The 19,003-nt window shown below is 61.4% G+C and overlaps 1 protein-coding gene across 2 annotated transcripts in view; it reads right to left on the bottom strand.

The window, feature by feature from the left end:
- Positions 1–18,044, bottom strand: part of LOC115347522 (diacylglycerol kinase beta-like) — a 29,206-nt gene extending 11,162 nt beyond the window's left edge. The window contains exons 1-19 of one of the 2 annotated variants that reach the window (XM_030029007.1): positions 17,788–18,044; positions 11,252–11,515; positions 9,032–9,108; positions 7,548–7,713; positions 6,509–6,748; positions 5,628–5,798; positions 5,195–5,244; positions 4,513–4,587; positions 4,281–4,400; positions 3,122–3,239; positions 2,858–2,946; positions 2,286–2,402; positions 2,044–2,142; positions 1,801–1,914; positions 1,630–1,703; positions 1,426–1,500; positions 1,252–1,337; positions 949–1,038; positions 361–521 (exon numbers count right to left, since the gene is read on the bottom strand). In XM_030029007.1, the coding sequence (XP_029884867.1) occupies positions 361–521; positions 949–1,038; positions 1,252–1,337; positions 1,426–1,500; positions 1,630–1,703; positions 1,801–1,914; positions 2,044–2,142; positions 2,286–2,402; positions 2,858–2,946; positions 3,122–3,239; positions 4,281–4,400; positions 4,513–4,587; positions 5,195–5,244; positions 5,628–5,798; positions 6,509–6,748; positions 7,548–7,713; positions 9,032–9,108; positions 11,252–11,318 (1,989 nt within the window). In that variant the 5' untranslated portion in view covers positions 11,319–11,515; positions 17,788–18,044. Of the gene's footprint in view, positions 1–360; positions 522–948; positions 1,039–1,251; positions 1,338–1,425; positions 1,501–1,629; positions 1,704–1,800; positions 1,915–2,043; positions 2,143–2,285; positions 2,403–2,857; positions 2,947–3,121; positions 3,240–4,280; positions 4,401–4,512; positions 4,588–5,194; positions 5,245–5,627; positions 5,799–6,508; positions 6,749–7,547; positions 7,714–9,031; positions 9,109–11,251; positions 11,516–17,787 lie in introns of those variants that run through there. The other variant, XM_030029008.1, reaches the window with a different exon arrangement.
- Between the last annotated feature and the right edge of the window lie 959 nt (positions 18,045–19,003).

Genomic DNA, 19,003 nt, shown 5'->3' with positions numbered 1-19,003 from the left:
AAGTGTGGGGGGCTGGCACCCCTTGAGCGCACCCACCGGGCTGGATCGCTCCAATGACTTCACGGCAGCCGAGGCATTTCCCACCCGCTGAGTTGGAAATGGCCCTGGGAATCCCCTGATCCAGGTGGGTTTGAGGCTGCGGCTGCGCTGGGGACCCAGGGGACAGCCCCCCTGATCTGCTGGCCTCCAGAGCTCTTCTCTGCCCACTTTGCTATGGCCGGGCAGCTCCGGAGGGCACGGCACGGTGCTGGTCTGGGCACCGATTACTAGCCCTGTGCTGTGCTGTTCTCTCCAGCTAGAATACGTGTGTGCTGTGCTCTGGGCTGCTCTTAGGACCCAGCCCTGCCCTGCAGTACTCACCACCCCGATGGAGAAGTAGTTGTTGATGATGGTGGATGGGACAGGGTCTCCGTTGGCCTCTCTGTCACTGGGAATGACATCTATCTGCCAGCGGTCCAGCATCACCTCTGTGCTGTGCTCGATGTCTTTCAGGACCTTCATCAGATTGCCTCCTTCATAGCCTGTAAGGAAGAGAAGATGGGCATCAGAGGAGGATGAAGGAGGATGAAGGGGATCACAGTCATGTCATATGGGGCCAGAGGTAGTTGGGTGCCGAGCACCCAGGGCAGCCTGGGGCTGCTGCTACGGCACCAGCGAGATGTTCAGCTCATCCTTGCAGCGGTGGCAGAGATTTCAGCTAAAGGCATGGCTCTCCCAGGTGAAAAAGGTTGTTGGGGAGGACCTGGCTGATGGGGGTTTAGAAAGCAGCAGCTGCTTTTTTTGGAAGGGGTTAGAGGCACCATCAGGAGTCACCAGGGCTGAGATGCAGCCCCGAGCCTCATCCCAAGAGCCCAGGAGCCCTCCGTCCCCCAGGACAGCACCCACACAGCTGCACCGGATGGTTCCCATGGGCCGGCCACCCTCCGGGCGATGCTCGCCTGGCCTCACCTCCTCCCCAGCGCAGGCACCGGGCCAGGTCATTGCCCGTTCCCAGGGGCAGGACAGCCACCGGTGGGTGCTTCACCAAGTTCGCCTTGTCTGCAATTCAAGGGGAAAGAGAGGTTTGGGGCTGAAAGGACTCATTCCTTGCTCCTCTCCATGTCCCTCCTCGGCCGGCAGCCCGGAGGCAATGCTGTTGGCAGGACCCCCACCCTGCTCTTGCCGGGGGTGGGAAATATCGGGAACCGGCGGCAGATCGCTGAGGACGCAGGTGGACGATGCTCTGCGGGAGCATGCCTGCTCCTCGCTCACCTATGCAGTCTAGGATCCAGCCCACTGTGCCATCCCCTCCGCAGGCCAGGACGCGGAAATCTGGAGTGTCCCGAAAGAAGCTCAGCCTGGAGAAAACCAGGAGAGACAAGGGGTGATGTGGGGGAGCAGGGGCCAGTGGGAGGGGGCAGAGGATCAGCCGCAGCATCTCCGTACCCCGGCGCGGGCCCGCCGCGGTCTAGGTTGTACACTTGGCGTGGGTTGAGCAGGTAGTGAAATTTCCGGAGGACCCTAAGGCAAGAGAAGCGTGAGGGACGCCGCAGAGGTGAGTCCCCCTCCGGGAGAGGTGCCGGGGCAGCCCGAGGGACTGGCAGCCCCTGACCCCAGGGGGATGGTCTCCCTGGGCAGGACCCCACCTACCGCTCCCCTTGTCTTCCTCCACTCTTGGGGTTCACAAGCACCAGGAGAGGATGTGTCCCGGGCCGGGGGCTGATCTGGAGGGCAGAAAGCGCGGCTGCGAACACCCGGCCGCTGCGGGGCTTGGCGCGTACCCGTAGCAGAGCTTGCCGGCAGCCCGGCGTGGGAACCTACCTGCAGTCCTTGCCCATCCACCGTGGTGGAGTTGAACTTGAAGCCCTGGTTGTCCTCAGGGCTAGTGCTGGCAGGGGAGTCACTCTCCGATCTCCGGCAGTGGGACTGCCTGTCCTTTGGGGAACAGAGGCATGGACGTGCACGCTGCCTCGTGAAGGCAGCGCTGGCAGCCAGGGAAGGCAGGTCGGACGTGGCGATGCCCTGCCAGGTCCCTGCCACCCAGAAGCAAGGATAGGGACTTACCAGGACGACGGGGCAGATGTAGGAAGGCAGCAAGATGTGGTCCCGCAGCAGGCCCCCATCACACTCTGGCTTCACGTGGGAGGCACATTTATTGTGGAGCTGGAGGGAGCGGGAGGAAGGGATGTCGGGCAGGGGATGCCAGGCCATTTGTGAGCCTCTCTTCCCCCAGGGCCGGCCATGCAGAGTGCGCTGCAGGGTGCACCCCAGGGTATGCCCTGGGCCCCCCGCGTCCGCATACTCACAGTGACTTGGCACCAGACGCAGTGCAGGCCAGTGATGCCCTGGTAGCACTTGATGCTCTTGTGGCATCTGTCGCACTTGACAGGGGAATTGCCCTCAATCCAGGTATGCTGCATCACCTGCAAGGCACGGAGCGGGGGGCACTGCGGGCGCAGCACCCACCGACCTGTGGGTGTCTCCTCTCCACTAAGGGCTGCTGCCGTGACTTCGAAGGGTGGCTTGTTGTCCAGGGGTGCTGTCTGATCCAAACCAGCCCCTCACATGGCAGCCTTCCCTCCCTGCTGCTCCATGCAGCACATCGAGGACACCTGTCCTCCACCCAGAGCCATGGCAAACCTTGGGGCTGGGGATCCTGCAGGTCCCTGGGGGCTGGGGACAGGGTGTGCGGTGCCAGGCTCTGGATGCTGGGAATGCCTGTGAGCTGCTGCCCAGGACCCAAGGGGCAAATCCCAGGGGAAAAAGCCATGGGGGACCAAGGCAGGAGACCAAGCGCCAGCTGCTGCCGGCGGTGCTGCCTCCGAGAGGGCTCCACAAGAGACCCACGGGCTCAGAAACACACCAGCTGCCTACTCACGCTCATGTTTCTCTTGGATTTCACGTAGGTGCTGATGCAGGAGGCAATATCTTTGGACACGCACCTCTCATGGACGGTGTACTTGCAGACTGGCAGGACAGGAGAAGTTGGTGAGCATCACTCCGCGGCACGGGCACTGCCCCCTCCCCGCTCATCCTGCAGCACCCACAGGGCTCAGCACCAACAGGGACAAGTCCCCCCTCCCTGGGGCACTGGGATGGGGTGGGAGCCGCCGGCCCGGGGGAATGGGGGGCCAGGACTCACAGGAGCAGCAGAGGCCCTGCTTGCGGACCCCCAGCAGCATGGTGCGGCAGAAGTTGCAGTAGGCAGGTTTCTTGAAGTGCTTCAGCCTCCAGGCGTGCTGCCCATCGTCCTTCACGTTCTGCACGGCACGAGAGCGGAGGGCGAGGGGGGTCACTCCCCTGCTGGGGGTCCCAGCCCACTCAGCCCACCACTTTTATCAGCTTTTCAGCCCGTAAAAGCCCCCAGCGCGTCTGTGGGAGTTCGCTCCCAGCAGTACCATGGGCTCCCCCTGCTCCGCTTCTCCCTGCTGTTCCTCCGACCATTCCTGCCACCACATCCCCCTGCTCCCTGGGCATGTCCGGCTCCTGGCACTCCTGGCATGGAGTTCCAGCTCCCCACGGCCCCTCAGCACAGCCCAGCCATGGGAATACTCTGCTGGTGGCCGATAGGAAAGTGACTCCACATCTGGGGCCAGGCCACCACCACCATGGGGTGACCAAAGCAAACCTCTAACAGCTGGGTCCAGGCACAAGTGCTTTGCAGGAGTCACTTAAAATTCCCCGTTTTCTTGAATCTTCCTGCCCCCCTGCCTCTCCATGGGAAGCAAACACCAGAATAGGCACTGGGGAGCAAAAACCTGGACTTTCCCTGCAAATTATTACCTGATGGCCAGGGATGCACCCCAATGAAACAAAGCCCAAAAAGATCAAAAAGCAACATAGGGGAAATAAGGGGGGTCCCAAACCACCCCCCCTCTGCTCTTTGAAGCTCACCCCAGGAGAGTGGCTGGCGTTTTAGGTGTTCATCTTATTTTTTGATTAAATATTCATCAAACTGGAGTGTGCTACGATCCCAAGGAGCAAACCCAGCCTGCTTAGGCATGGCAGCTGGCAACGACCACAGCTCAAAACTGAGCTTGTGATGATTTGGGGGATGAAGGCCGGTCAGCAGAGGCAGGGTGGGCTTGTCTGCAGGGGCTGGGGAGCCGGGGGCTGGTGTGGGGCTGTGTGGGCGCTGGACAGGTGCACGGCCCATTGCCGGGGGTAGGGTGCCCTCCCGTGGTCCCTGCACACCCTCCATCACCACCCTTCTCTCCCCCTGCTGCCAGCCCCGGGCTTTCCTCCGGGAGCAGGCAGGGTGGCTGGATGCAGCTGAAGCTGGTCCCCGCACAGGCACTCACCGTCTCCATCCCCAGGAGGACCAGTAAAGGGATGGTGGTCATGCCACCCCGGATCCACTCCTCCAGCGTCACGGTCCCGTCATGGTTGTAGTCGATCTCCTCCATCATTGCCTTCAAGATCTGGAGGAGGGAGGAGATGTGGTGACACAGCTGTCACCTGTGAACCCCGGCTGCTGGCAATGGCCGAGAGCCCCCCCCCGGCCCCCCGGCTGCCCCCAGCCCTGGCACTCACAGGCTTCAGCTCGGTGGAATCCCACTCCAGGTACTCAGCCACATGCACCATCTGGTTGATGATACGATCCAGCTCCTGAGCACAGAAAGACGATGGCACCCAGCACTGAGGGATGGCTTCGGGCACAAGTGGCGTGTCCAGCCTCAAGCCCCCAAACCGGGGACATATCAGGTCTATGTCCTGATATGCCCAAGGCTGCCCCGGGCCCCCTGCCTGCACAGGGGGCCAGCAACACCCCACTACTCAGTGGGTGCTGGGTGCTGCTTTCTCCTCTGAAAATCTGCCAGAAAACCAGCAGTGGGTTTTCCCTCAGACAAACTGCTCTGATAAAACAGATTTTTATCTGCAACGGGTTTCAAGGGAGATACCCAAAGGACAAAGAGAAAACATCCTGGGGGAAGGGTGTGCACGATTTTTCCCTTTCTGAAACACCGTGACCTGATGTAGAGCTCCAGTTACTGGTGGGTGGATTTTTTCTAGCTGCTGCTGGATGCTGCAGAGCTGGCGCGTGTTCCCCAGTCCCATGGTCCAGCCTCGCAGCAAATGCTGCTGTCTTCCTCCTCCCTTCCCATATCCCTATTCAGCTCAGAGTGCTTCACCGGGGGAGTGAGCACCCCGATAGGGCCCTGCGTGTCTCCAGCCCCACGAGTGGCCCCAGCTTTCTCTCCCGAGGGAAGCTTACCGAGCTGTCCAGGAGGCCATTTCCATCAGTATCGTAGAGGCGAAACATAACTGGAGGGAGAAAAGAAGCCAGCTGCCAGTTAGAGCCCAGCCCCAGGGAAGCCCGGGCAGCCAGCGCTCGGTGCTGGGGCTGCCGGGGCTGCGGGATGGGAGCAACACCATGCCAGCTCAGCCTGGGCAAGACATGGCCTGAGCCCATAATGGGCTCTGGGGTATTGGAGGGAAGCCGTGGTCCCCACCTGGACATGGGTCCCAGCAGGCGGGAGCAGAGGAGCAATGCTGAGCGCCTTTCCCAAGTGCTTTTAACGTTTCAGCATTAAAAAGTGAGCAGGAGCGCCCAGCCCCACACCCTTCCTCGGGCGAACCCCCCCAGGGCGATGCCCCCTCCTCCACGTGGCATGACCAGTAGCCCGTGGCCCCAGGGTCCCACTTACACTCCAGCTTGTCCTCTGCCCGTCCCCTCTCCAGCAGGGACAGGTAGCAGACAATGTCCTTCAGGTGGACCACCTGGGCCAGGGGGGTGGGGGGCGGTGGGGGGGTGGCTTTCAGGGAGCTGTGGCTCTTCCGCAGGCTGAAGGGTAACCTCTTCTCCACAGTCCTCGTGCCTGTGAGCAGGGAGAGGGGGATGAAGGCCATGCACAAGGCTGGCCGTTTGGGCCAGGAGCCGTCCCCAGGTGGGACACGGGGCTATCAGCATGTAAACTCTGGGGCAGAGACCCATTTGGCGTGGGGCTGCGTGCCATCACAGGAGCAGGGCTGGAAACTCTCTGTCGGTCCCCGGAGCGTAGACCCCTACACCGCCAGCACTGCAGGCATGGGCGGGATGAGCGGCAGGAGCCCACGGGGACGTGTTCTGCTGGGGACAAGCACCCAGCCAGAAGGAGTGAGAAGCTCGGCTGGTGGCGGGGCAGCTTGACGGGCTACCGGGACACCCCCATGCTCACGGCTGCCCATGCCGACAGCGGCCTTCGGCAGATGGCTGCTCCTGGCAGAGGGGCCCTTCCCAGCGCTCCCCTCATCGGTGGCTGGCAGGAGCTGGGCTGGAGGCAGCCGTGACTCACTGCTCCGATCCCCCCTCGCTGGCAGGTAATTAAGACATTGACTGGCGGGGGCTCTGCGGGACGGGATCGGCAGCTTAAGTTTGCAAAGCAAAGGTGTCAAGATGCCAGGAACCCGCCGAGTTTGGAAGGTCACCACCACCGCACCGGGCATCTGACCAGCTGTGCTGCCAGGGCGACGTATGGCTCCGTAGCTTGGGAAACCGGGGAGGGCTTGTCACTGCCTGTGTCCCTCATGGAGCCCTGGCCAAGCTCACCTGGCGACTGAGGGCTGAGCAGGGACCCGGGGGAGATCTTCGAAGAGCCCGAGGAGTTGTGAGCAGAAGGGGTGCCGGTGGTGGACTTCTGGGAGGATGATCTGGACCAGCTCGGGGAGGCATTGGGGATCGATGCCGGGGTGAGGGATGCCGGCTGCAGCTCAGCCGCGTTGCTGTGGCAGCTCTTGGGCTCAGGAGGGTGTCGTCCCAGGGCACTCAGGAGCATTTTCCCATTGATCCCTGCAAAACAGATGGATGCCCGTGGGCAGCGTGACATCAGGGTGCCTGCGCCCAGCAAGCCCCTTCCTCCAGGAACCCCACACGGGTGCCAGTCGCTCACCCGGGGTCCTCTTTGCTAGCCCCAAAGCAGGCTGGCATCCCAGCCCCAGGGGTCTCCGAGGGGCACCGCAGGCGGCCCCTCAACCTCCTGCCTGGCCCCGTGGCTCCCTGGGTGCCAGCTGCCTCGGTGCTTGGGACCAGGCAGGGAGGATGTGTTCCCACACCACCAGCCAGAGCTGTTCCCAAGCCCTGACGTGGCAGCCGAGCACCCGGGGAGGGTTCTCCCTGTTCTTTTGCAGTTTATAGACCTTTCAGCAGATGTCTCCACGTGCTGCAAATCCGCCCAGGCTGGGGCCGGGGGAGGCAGAAGCTGGGTGCCTGGCATGCGTCCCCTGCTCCGGGTGCAGCCACCCATGCGCTCAGTGGCTGCCCACACCAGTACCTGCGACAGGGGCATAGGCCACCTCTGTCTGGATGGAGATGCCGGCATTGAGTGACTTAGGCTCTGAACACATGGAGGAAAGGGAGGAATCAGTGCAATGATGCCCCATGGGTCTCCCCCCTGGGGAAAGCCCTCTCCTCCCCAGAGGAGCGCAGGGTCCCTAGGAACCCATCCATCGGGCTGTGTGCTGGCCCCGATGCCACCCACTGCAGGTGCCACCCTGCAACCTTCGTCCCCATGGGGCGGCGTGGGGGTGAGCCCAACATGCCGCCGTGCCATGATGTGCCCAGCTGGGGGGCAGGGGCAGGGCTGGCTCACCGAGGGTGTTGAGCTGTGAGATGCCAGGGCTCTGACGCTGGGTCTCGGGGGAGGCTTGGCATATCTTACGCTTGAAGGAGGTGAAGAGGTGTTGGCAAAGCTCCTCGGGCACATCCGCCTCTAGGTAGGTCTTCATGAAGAGGCGAAAGCCCTCGTAGTCGATGGGCTGGGGAGGGGACGGAGGAGGATGATGGAGGTGCCCCGAGCATGCCATGGGGGTGCAGAGCTGCCAGCAGGGTGGGGATCCCATGCCCTGGGCCCCCTCTCACCAGTCACATCAGTTGCAGAGCCCTCCCCAAAACCACCGGCTTCCCAGATCCCACCAGTGGGACCTAAAGGGACCCAGAGGTAGCAGGGCCAGAAGTCCCCAGTGCTGGCTGGCTGCTGGGGGCAGGCACGGCCGAGCCAGGCCAGCGGCATTCAGAGCAGGGACGGGAGCAGCAGCAGCTGAGGTCGGAGCAGGGGGAGCGGCAGGGAAGGGCAGAGCTGCAGTGGGAGGGCACTTGCTGGTGGCGGGGCAGCAACCGGTATGAAGACCCCTTGCATGGTGGGCAGCTTGCTGGAGGGGCAGGAGCCTCCAACAGAGCCAGGTGCTCAGCTCTTGGCAAATGATTGGGAACTAGAGACCTTCTGGAACAGCCAAAGGAGGCCGGGGTTTTTGGAGGCAGAGAGGCGTAACGAGCTGTGCTCTGAAAACCTCCCTCTCCAGCGGGGCAAGGCATGGAGCAGCGGGACCCTCCAGCCCACCCCCAGCCCCTGGGGACTCATCCTCCCAAGGTCTCCTCGCGTCCTCCTTCCCTGCTGGGCATCCCCATCGCATCAGGACATTGCCTTCCCGACAGCTTTTGTGGCCCCAGCTGGAGCGAGGGTCCTGTGGTGCCCTTGAATAGCTGGGTAGTTTTGCTGCCCCTCCTTGTCACATTCAGCCCACTGATTTTTCTCGTTTCATCTCGTTTCTAGTGATTATGGTCCCCCTGAAAGGCTCTGTCCTGCTGGCACGCTAATAGGTCTCTCTGAAAGCACCACTTGGAAAAAATAACCCCAGCCTTCCCCAGGCGAGAGCGAGAAGGCACAGGGCCTTCCCCTGTCCCCACACTGGCAACAGCAAAATCATTTGCTTTTGCGGGAAGAAAGAGTAAGTCCCTCCCAGCTTCTGCCTGGCAAGGAGATGCCCCCAAACGCTTTCAGCAAGGCAGCCAGCAGCCAGCACGGGACAGCAGCACGGCTGCAGGGTCCTGCCAGCATCGGTGGGATGGGGTGGGATGGCTACGCGGAAAGCCTGGTCCCTGGGATGGCCGGGGGGTGGGAAAGACGCTCCCGATCTGTGAGAGCATCTTCCCCAGTCCCAGGAGCATGGCCGTGGGGAGAGGTGGGGGGCAGACAGACAGACCTGCCTTCTCCTGGCTGCTTTTAGCTGCGGGACCTGGCTGGCAGCTCAGAGCTGCCAGCAGCATGGGTGGAGGCTGGAGGGGACAGGGCCATACCTCTTCAGGGTTGTACCTCGAGAGGACGCCGTCCCCGTGGAACTCCTCCAGGACATCCTTGAGCTTCTTGGTGGAGTCTGGGGAGACAAAGGCATCGCACTGAGCACGGCACCAGAGAGCCCCCTTCACCATTAGGTCACCAGCGGGATGGTGGAGACGAGTTTATCTGCTGGATATAGAATTTCTGGTTCCTTGCATGCCTGGGAAAGGGCCACCTGTGCCCTACTTTCCCCCCACAACTTTGGAGGGCAGAACATACATGTAAAGCTGGCCGGCAGGGATGGGTCCTCTTCCTCCTACCTATATGAAAATAAACACAGACCCAGAGCAAAGCTGCGGCACTGAGCAAGGAAAGCCCAGACCATTCCCTGGTCCCAGCTGCTCTGGGGGCGATGCCCTGGCCGTCTCTGCCCTGGACCCTCCGCACAGATTTTGGATGGCCACCCCCACGCTGAGAGCTGATGCCTGCTGGCACCCCCTTGGCAGCCCGAGCCATCCCTGGAGCCTGCCCTGGGCTGCCCATTGACATCTCTAGGAGGTGCCAGGAGGGAGAAATGGAATGGTATTGCTCCGTGCAAACTTCCGCACCAATAGTAAATGGCCTGTGAGTTTCCCTGGCTGGGTGTCCTCAGGGCTGGAGGCACGTAGGTCCTTCCAAAATTGGGAAACAAGGGAAAAACAGAAGAAAATATCAAGGGGAGGGAATGTTAAGCCCTAACCTTCAGACACATATCTCTGGGCATGTCCATTTAAAAGGCTCTCAGACACACCAGCCCTGTTAATTACTGTGAAATCCTTTCTCCAATCGGGGTGGTTGTGCTGGCTCCTGCTCCCTCCGTCCCTCTGCCGGGGATGCTGGGGATGGAGCTCAGTGCTGGACCACGACTGTCCGGGATGCCTGGGGCAGGTCTGGGGGTCGCAGAGCACAACCAGGGGCCAGCGTGAGCTCGAGGAGGCAGGTCCTGGCCCCAGGCCTGGGGAGGACCTGTGGGAAGACCCCTGAGCCCTGCTCCCTGGCCTGGTGCCAGGCCACCCTCCTGGGGAGGGGGCAGCTGCCCACGCTGCAGCCTCGCTCGCCACACTTTGATTAACGAAACGAAGATGCCATACATGTTCTGAGCTCAGCATTACAGATGGTGTTTTATGGTCTGTGATTCAAGAAAGCAGAGCTTGTTCTCCGGCGAGGCAGGACGAGATGCAGACAGTGATTCTGCACACACACCTCTGCCCGCAACCCTGCCCGCCCCTGCCCAGGATGCCTGGCAGGTGGGCAGGGTGCTGGGGGCAGCTCGCACTGGGCTCTTTGCATTGGCACACCGTGCATCCCCAACGCTGCCAGCCTTGACCTGGTTCACCTCACCCCTGCGACGCACAGCAGCCCCAAGAACAGTCCCGAGAACATCCCCAGGGGGTTCCTGGGGTCCCCTTTGCCTCCCAGTCCTCTCCCACGCAGCCGCAGGAGTCTGCTCACCCTGGGGCCGTGCTGCCTTTGCAAAGCAGTGCCCTGGAGATTTTACACCCCCTCTCTCTTCATCCCATGGTCCCGGCTGGGCTTTCCTGCCCATCCTGCCCTGCTCTCAGCACCTCCCCAGGCTGCACCGCTTCTCCATTGCCCACTGCAATGAGCATGCCCGCACGCCGGCTCTCGGGCAGGTAGGACCTCAGGGACCTGGTTTCGGACCCCTGGGCTTTGCCCAAGCTCCCTCCCCAGCTGCTCGCAGCCCCAGGACCCCACGGCATCGCTGCCAACCTCCTCTCCTCGGCAGGAGCTGCAGGAGAGGGTTGCTCTGCAAAAGCGCTAAGTAAAATCACTGCAGAGGGTTGGCAACCCAAGGCGAGCCGTGGAGCAGCTCCGCGTGTTTAGGAAAAGGCACCCTGCTTTTCTCATTGGCATTTCGCTTCGCTAACGAACGTGGGAGCCGGCCGCCTTCAGAGGCACTGAGCCCTGTTCATGTGAGCGTCCCCCAAAGCAGGGGGGGCTTCTGCTCAGCTAAATCCTCCCAGGCACGCAGGCATGGGGACTCCTCTGCTGTGCCCCACCAGCCAGTGCTGGACGTCAGGGACATTTCCAGCCTCCCCATCCAAAACCTAAGAAGTCATCTAGTTCTCCAAGAGGACACCAAAGATGTCTAGGATGCCAGTCTAGCACAGATCAACAGGACTTGTAAAACCCCTCTCCCTGTCCCAGGGGGGATGTGTGGGGGGGTGTGGGGTACTCACAGTCCGTGTACTGCTGGAGCTGGGCAAACTCGGTGGGGCTGAGTGAGATCCACCCGCCATCGCTCATCTTTGGGTGGCAGGCCCCAAAGCGGGGGCCACAAGCCGCTGCGCTCACCGTGCCAGGCTTGGCGTCGCGGTTCCCAGCCAGCCGCTTGGTCACATTGGCACCGCGAGGGGCGCGGGGGGCTCTCGGCCAGCTGGCATCATCCTGCTGAGCCCATGGGCAGCAAAACCCCGGAGCTTCAGAGCTCAGCACCTTCCTCCCTAGAGGGGGGATAGAAAGAGAGGAGGGGGTCAGCAGCGCCCTGCCTGCAGCAGGCAGAGGCTGGCTCCTGCCTGCACAGGCTGCCCTGCCATGGCTCTGCTCAGGGGGGAAGAGTCGCCCACGGTGGTGATGGTCAGCAGAGCTGGCACAGTGGGTGCGTGAGCTTGGAAATGGGTTGCAAGGGTGCTTTCCCAGCTGGGGAGGGCCCCCCACCACAGATGTGGTGGACCCCTGCTCCAGGTGCCCCAAAGGAACAGAGAGGAGTGCATTGGCCGCAGCGGGGGGCTGGCAGAAAGAGGGGCGAGCGCAAGGAGGAACCTCACCACGTCACCATCCCCAGGGCTCGGTGTCCCCCGGGGACCCTCTCTGCCATGGAGCCAGAGCAGTGCCACCTGCAATGACCGCAACTCTCGGCGGCTGGAGGCTGCGGCTCGACACGGGCAGAGAAAGAAGCTTGTCGCCTTATTTACCCCCAACATTTTCCAGGGGAACCCAATGTGATGGGAGCAGAAGGAAGGACATAATTAATTGGAGAAGATGCGGTGCCCAAAGGCAGAGGATCTGAACGAGTAGAAACTCCCAGCTCGCACCTCCATCTCCGAAGCTGGTGGTGATCTTTAGCTGGCTCCACCACCAAGAATCATTGTAAATGAAAATCCACTTTCAAAATTGGGTGAGAGGCAACCTGCTTGGGCTGGAAAAACCTGCGCCACAGAGGAAGTGTCAGAGGACCTCCAACCAAGCAGTCCTCTCCAGCCCAGCCATTTGCAAGCTTCAAAATTCATTAGCATCTTCACTTAACCAAATCGGTCATGGGGGGAAAGGGCAACTGGCCATCAAGGTGGTTGCTCTTCAAGGATCAGATTACAGCAGTTTAATCTCAATTTTAGGGATGTCTCCCTGCTATATGTTGGCTCCCCATTTCCACCAACCTGAGCTGATGGACTGGAGAAAGCAGAGCACGAGCAAGCTGAGAAGGGCCACATGACTTGGGGCGATGCTCAGGGAGCACCCGCACACCCCATGGCTGGCTGGGCTGCCCATGGCATGGCTTTTCATTTGTGGGAAAAGGTATTTGATTAAGGTGAGCGAGACATTTTGGGGACCTGCTGACTCCCACGTGCCACACCAACCCCAGCCAGTGTCCCTAGGGACGGTCACATACGGGGTGCACCAGCAGCAGGCACTTAATGCCTCATCTGCCAGAATTACCCCCACAGCCGGTCTCTGGGACAGACCTTCTCCTTCACCCCAACCACATAGGGCAGCCCCAGTGTCAGCAAGGAGATGTGACCCCCTTCACGGGGCTGTCGGGATACGATCAGGGGAGCATCACTGCTCAGTCCCCAGCAAAACTGACTTTCTTTACTATGTTATTTTGGCTTTAACTCCAGCTACTGCAAGTATTTCAGGGCGAGACACGGCCCAAGGGCAAAGCCCCGTGTTGGCGGAGGAAGGAGTGCTGCAGACCCCTCCTTGGGGCTACGGGGAGGACGGTGACCCACCAGAAGGGCAGCCGAGGGGTTTTCCAGCAGCGGGGAGTGACTGCACACCTGGAGAGAAGCCCATCAAACCCCAGGCACACGTTTACTGGAGTTAAACGACAGAGTCCTGCTCAGCCCTTTCCCCCCGAGAGCAGCCGGGAGCTGCAGCTCAGAGCACACTCTGCTTCACTGCTGGGAGCTGCTGCAGCCACGTGCCGTGCGGGGCCGGCTGGCAGGCAGTGGGGATTTGCCTCGTGGCAAATTTTGCTGGGTATGAAGCCATGATCTGCCGGGGATGCTGCCGCCTAAGGATGCTCTCCAAGAGCTGGGCAGGTGCCGCTGCCGCCCAGAAAAGCTCTCTCCCTTGGCTCTCCCTTCCCCCTGCTAGCAGGAGACAGCCCCAGGGGGCACAGCCGCTGTCCTCCGCAATCCTGTCCCATGGTCTGGGGCTTCTTGGCTGCAGCGCAACATGGCTCTGAGGTTGCCAGGAGCACGGTGGGGGCTAAGCTGGCAGGGGCTTGGGGACCCCCCCCCCAAGATGCTTCTGCTGCTCCTGCCCAGGGCAGCGGGGGGACGGCTGCCTCTGGGCTGGGGGGATGATGCCACGTGCCCTTACTGCTCTGTCCTTGGGGCACTCGTGTGGGGAGAACACACAACCCCGAGGGAAATGTGACCTCCCCACCCTCGCTGGGGTCCTGCTGACCCCATGGCAACTCGCCTCCAGCCTGTGGCCATCCCAGCTCATCCCGGTGGCTCTTTGTCCCCATGCCACCAACTGGGGACAGGCCGGACACAACAGTTTCAGGGATAGAAAAAAAAACCACCCAATGTCTTCCTGCACTGGCATCGGTTTTCCGTGGCTCTTCATCTCGGGGAAGGGACAAGCAGGAATATGGTGTTTGCACCTTTCCAGGAAGAAGGGTTTGTCCCGAGGTATCTCTGAGGCCAGTCCAGAAGAACTTAGTCTGTTAGAAACCCTCCAGGAGTGCACACAGGCTTTCCGTTTCCTGGCAAATGAGCTGTTTGGTTTGACCAGAACCTATTTTTCATCCTAAATTTATACAAGCAGAGACTGAGAGAGCAGAGCTGGCTCAGCCCGCAGAAGAAAAGGCAAAGGGGGGCACCTGGCTGGCTCCAGCTGCCCAAAGGAGTTCGGGTGCACCGAGCCCTCCCGCGACGAATGGCAGCAAAAATATTCCTCGCTTCTTTTAACAGCGGATTATGGGGCGGCACAAAGCAATAGAAGGAAAGCAAAGCAGAGCTAATTGGGCCATCCCAAGGGGCTTTCCCCCAGCAATTCTTGGAATAACAAATGCCACTTCTGGCACGTCAGCCTTGGATTTCAGGAAGGGCAGGAAAAAGTCTCCTTAGGTATCCAGCTGCTGCTCGTTTGGCCGCCCTCTGAATTGTCACCGGCAAATTATGTTCTATTATACCAAATTTGCCTCTCTCTAAAAATAGCTCCCCTACTAGTGTTACAAATAACACCAGATTACCCTGCCTGAAAGCGCTTACCAGGACGCAGCGCCTCTCCCCCTCCTTGCTCCGTGCCCGCCAGCCACGCGCGTGGGCTTTGCTGTTCTGCCAGTACCGGCGGCACGGTGTGACTCAGGGCAGCTGAAGTGGCTGGGGGAGGATGGAGATGGGGGGAGCCAGGAGGGCTCCCACCGCCTCCCAAACCCTCCCAGGGGATTAGCTGGTGCCAGAGCCCTTGGGAAGCCCCCACACAGAGCATCCTGCCAGACCCGGGGCCAGGCGAGGGAGCTGAGGAGTGGGCGAGGGGTGATGAAGAAGGCACCGTGGAGAGCATCGCAGGGTGCAGGCAGAGGCGCAGCTCAGTGGGAACCAGGGCCCGGCCATGTAGGGCCTGAAATGCTCACGTCAACAAGGGAGATGCCAGGCTGAAGCTGGCAATGGGCCAGTCTCCACTGGCAAGTGGGGCCTGGGGCAGGCAGCGACAGAGCCAAACCACAGGCAATAGGCACATCTTGGTATCCACCAGAAAGGGCTGCCCACAGGCACCCGCAGTGTGCGGGGGGCTCCCAGGAGCAGCAATGGGAGGGCAGAGGAGCTGTTTTCCAGCCAACCTCCCTTGCCCATGAGCCTCCCCACTGGCCCCCGACTGCCCGGCATTGCTGAGGAGGGAGGACTCAGCTCCTGGGCTGCTCCCCCGGCACGCAGCCCAGTGCCATGGGGCTTGCCGGGGCTTTGGGAGGGCTTATTCCACTGGCACCCGCCTGCCATCTCCGGGACTGGAGCTAGTGATGGAGACCTAATTCTGCCCAAGCTGGAGCAGAGCCTCCAAGTGCCAGCAGAAGAGCGGCCGCTCTTGCAGAGCCTCCAGCCTTCGACCGGCTCTGCAGGGACAGGCGGATGGGGCTGCAAGTGCATGCCCTGCCCGCAGGAGATTTCTTCTTCCGATGCCCTTTGGGAAGGAAAAACATCAGCTCCTCGAGCTTCAGGAGATGGCACGAGGAGGGAAAGCTCCTGCTGTACATACACACACATGCACATGCAGAGGCTGTAGCTCTGCGACAGCAGTGGGGTACGGCACAGCCCGAAGCCGATCTCTTCCCTGGCATCCCTGGCTGAGCCTGCTAAAAGCCACAGTCACTCGCAACATCTTCTCCGGGAGCAGAAGCACAGGGGTTCCCTGCAGGAATGGCATTTTCCAGCCCGCCCGCCCCATCTTTTGGAAAGATCAGCCTATTTTTGTGTTGGACTGGGGAGAAGCCCCTGAGGCGGTGGGTGGAGTGTAAATCCCTCCTGTCCCACTGCAGCAAACAAACCCCAACCAAGTCACGCTCAAACTATTTTCTGCAATGACAGGAGAATGCACTTTTCTGCATTTTGCCAGCCTGAGAGGACACTCGGGATCTGCTTTTTCCATCCTGCCTGCCTGTTGCTCTCTTCATTCCCCCAGCCCTTTGCCCACCCACCCCCACAGAGCCAGGCACGCTGCCCAGGTACCTTCCACCAACTTTGCTTTCAGTGCCGAGCACTGGAGCAACGAAATGTGCTAGCAAGGGTGCCTGGAGCACCCATGCAGGCAGCTGCCCATAAGCCTGTGCCCACCAGCCCCGAGCACCTCTTGTGGGAGGAGAGGTGCTCCTTCCCACCTGGAGTAGCTGCTTTTCGGTGCGTCGTGCCAGCTGCCCGCTTCCCTGCCTTCGGCAGCGGTCCAGCAAACACAGAGGCGGTTGCTGGTGCACAACCCCAAACCCTGCCGCGTGAACACATCTGCCAGGAGCACCTTGCTGGGCCTCCGCGCATGCTCCCAGCTGTGGGGCATCCTTCCCTGGCACCTTTTAAGCGAGCAAACAGCGTTTCGCTGAGCTGCTCCCCTCTCCCCGACGGCAAAGCCAGGTAGAAGAGACATCTGCCACCACCGTGACCAGCTCTAACGTGGTGGGTGCTCTCTCCCACACAGCCAGGCAGCGACATGGGAAGAGGAGGGTAGCCGTGGCTGTCCATCTGGCTCCAGGGTCGGGCTGCGGATGTACCAACTCCCGACCAGGAGCTGGGAGAGCTCAGCTCAGCCCAGCTGCGTGAGGGCAGCGGGGACCCAGCACACCCCCTCTGGAGCTTCCCCCCGCCCTCTCCTGCCATCAGCCTGTCAGGGCCAGGACAGCTCGGCTCACACCCTAGGGACACCAACAACTTCCCAACTTACTACTGTTGCCTTTTTAGAGAATAATTTTGCTGGCTGAGTTCAGAGCAGACTAGATCCGAGCTCGGATGCTTTTTTGAGCAAGACTCGTCCCCTTGCCACCTCCCCTGCAGGCCCCAGCCAGACCAGAGCTTGTCTCTTGGAAAAGCCCCTTCCCATGCCAGACAGGGAGGCAGTGGCTGGTCCCCCAACCCCGGGGGCTGGGATCCCACCCGGGATCCTCCCCGGGCTCCTGGCTCCATCACCTCGCACCTACAAACTGAGGGCTTCCCGCTGCCAGCATAGGGAAGCCCCAGCTCTCCCCCCGGGAGAATCCTGCGGCAGCGAGTCCTGTGGGTTAACTGCACCTTGCGTGGGATAGCGCTGCTTTCCGGTAGCTTTGAAATATGTTCTTCTCCCTTTCAACCCCCGAAACAACCTGAAGAACAAGTTGCAGACAGCCTCTTTCCGCAGGCCAGGCATGCTGAACACATCCTCGGTCCTCCTGCTCTCCAAAACAAACGGCCCCAGCAATTTTTACTTAACGAGAAAGACACTAACGAGCTTTTCCAGGCTGGCAATGCGGGGGAAGCGCTGACTCGGGCTCTTTCTCTGCCCATCGAAAGGGTGTGTGGTTTTATAGCAAAGCTGAGAACCAACACACACTGAGACACCAGTGAAGATCGCGTAGCCTCCCCAGGCTGCGTTAAAGGCTCGGTGGCAGCCATCTTCTCCACCCTGGGGAACAAGGGGATGCTGCCCCATCCTTCCCGACCCTTAGGGCACCTTCACCCAGGGGTCGAGCCCCCCCCGACCCGGGCACCTGTGGACCCCGGCTCCCACACCGCAGCACTGCCCTGCTCCTCGAAGACATGTCCCCCGCTCCCCAAACCTGGCCCAAACACCTCTGGAAGGGGTCGGGACCAGCCCGGGGGGCCACCGCAGCCACCGGGCGGGGCGGAGGGGGGGGAGGGGAGGGGCGGCCAGCCCCGTCAAATCGGTCCCGGCCGGGGCAGGAGGTGGCAGCTGGGCGACCGGCGGTCCCGCGTGGGTCGCGGCAATTCTCCCACGGCCGTGGCGAGCCCACGGCGGGTCCCCGGTTGTCACACACCGCCCCCCCCCCCCGTTGTCCCCTTACTTGGAGGCGGCAGCGCGGTGCCATCGGCGGGGACCGGCCAGCTCGCTCCGGTGGCGGCGGCTCCGGGGCTGCCGGTTACCGGCCTCGCTGGACGGCCCGGCAGCTCCCCGTTCCCTCGGCGAGGCGGAGCCGGGCGGGGGGATGCGAACGGGCCCAGCCCGTTCCGCCCGCCTCCGCCGGCACCGGCGGGCGGCCGGGGAGGGCGGGGGGAGAGAGAAGAGGAGGAGGAAGAGGAGGAGGAGGAGAAGGGGGGAAGAGCCTGGCGGCCCCGACCGCGCCCCCGCCCCTCCCCGGGCCCGGGAAACGGCGGGGCGGGAACAGCCCGCCTGCGGGGAGGACCGGGAGCCGCGTTTCCATCATAAAACTCATTTATTATTAATTCCGCCCCCCCCCCCGCCCCGCGATAGCAGCAGGACTTTCCCCAGCTCCCACCGGCCCCGCACCGTGCCCCGCCGCTCCCCGTCCACTGTCCCCATCCCCATTGCCACCTCCATCCCCATTCCCATCCCCATTCCCACCCATTCACATCCCCATCCCCTCTCTTCCCTGGGGCTTTTTACCCTCCCTGCACCTCGGTCTGTCCTGCTTTTGAGTCGTTTCACCCATGGCAAAGGTTGCTCTTTCCTAAGGAAGGGAACAAACTACTGAAAACAAACAAACAAAAAAATGCCGAAACAGATAAAAAGCATTTTTATTTTCTTTCCATGACGCGTACGCCTGCCTGCTCGGGGGTGACACTATTTCAGGCATGTCTATTATTTATGTTTCGCTATATTTATATTAATTAGAGATGCCATCCACGTACATCGTTCTCCAACTTCAAGAAAAGCAGGAGAAGGGGACTGACAGCTGAGACCGAACTTTCTTGAGAGAAGCGAACAGAGAGGATCAGAACACACAGCTATAGCTGCATTCTGGCATGCCAGTCCATATGATGTACCCGCTTTACGCCTGGGATCTCTCCACTCCCAGCCCCACTTTCCCTCCCTCCCTCCTGGCTGGGACTCCAGAAGGATGGGTTGGGGCTCCTGGCTGGGATGCTGAGGATGACAGAGTCCTCAGGGTCATGCCAGTTTTAGGGGAGCTGGTGGCACTCATGTCATCTGTACCCGGGCAAGAGGACTATCCCTTCAAAGCACCCACCGGCCCGTGGCGATGGGCTGTGGCGAAGCACAGAGGAGTCTTACCTTGCCGAGCAGTGGAAAGAGGGCCCCGA

Source organism: Aquila chrysaetos, chromosome 10, assembly GCF_900496995.4.
Source record: "Aquila chrysaetos chrysaetos chromosome 10, bAquChr1.4, whole genome shotgun sequence".
Taxonomy (NCBI): domain Eukaryota; kingdom Metazoa; phylum Chordata; class Aves; order Accipitriformes; family Accipitridae; genus Aquila; species Aquila chrysaetos.
Note: the sequence above shows the minus strand (reverse complement) of the source record. Positions and strands in the feature narration are given on the sequence as shown.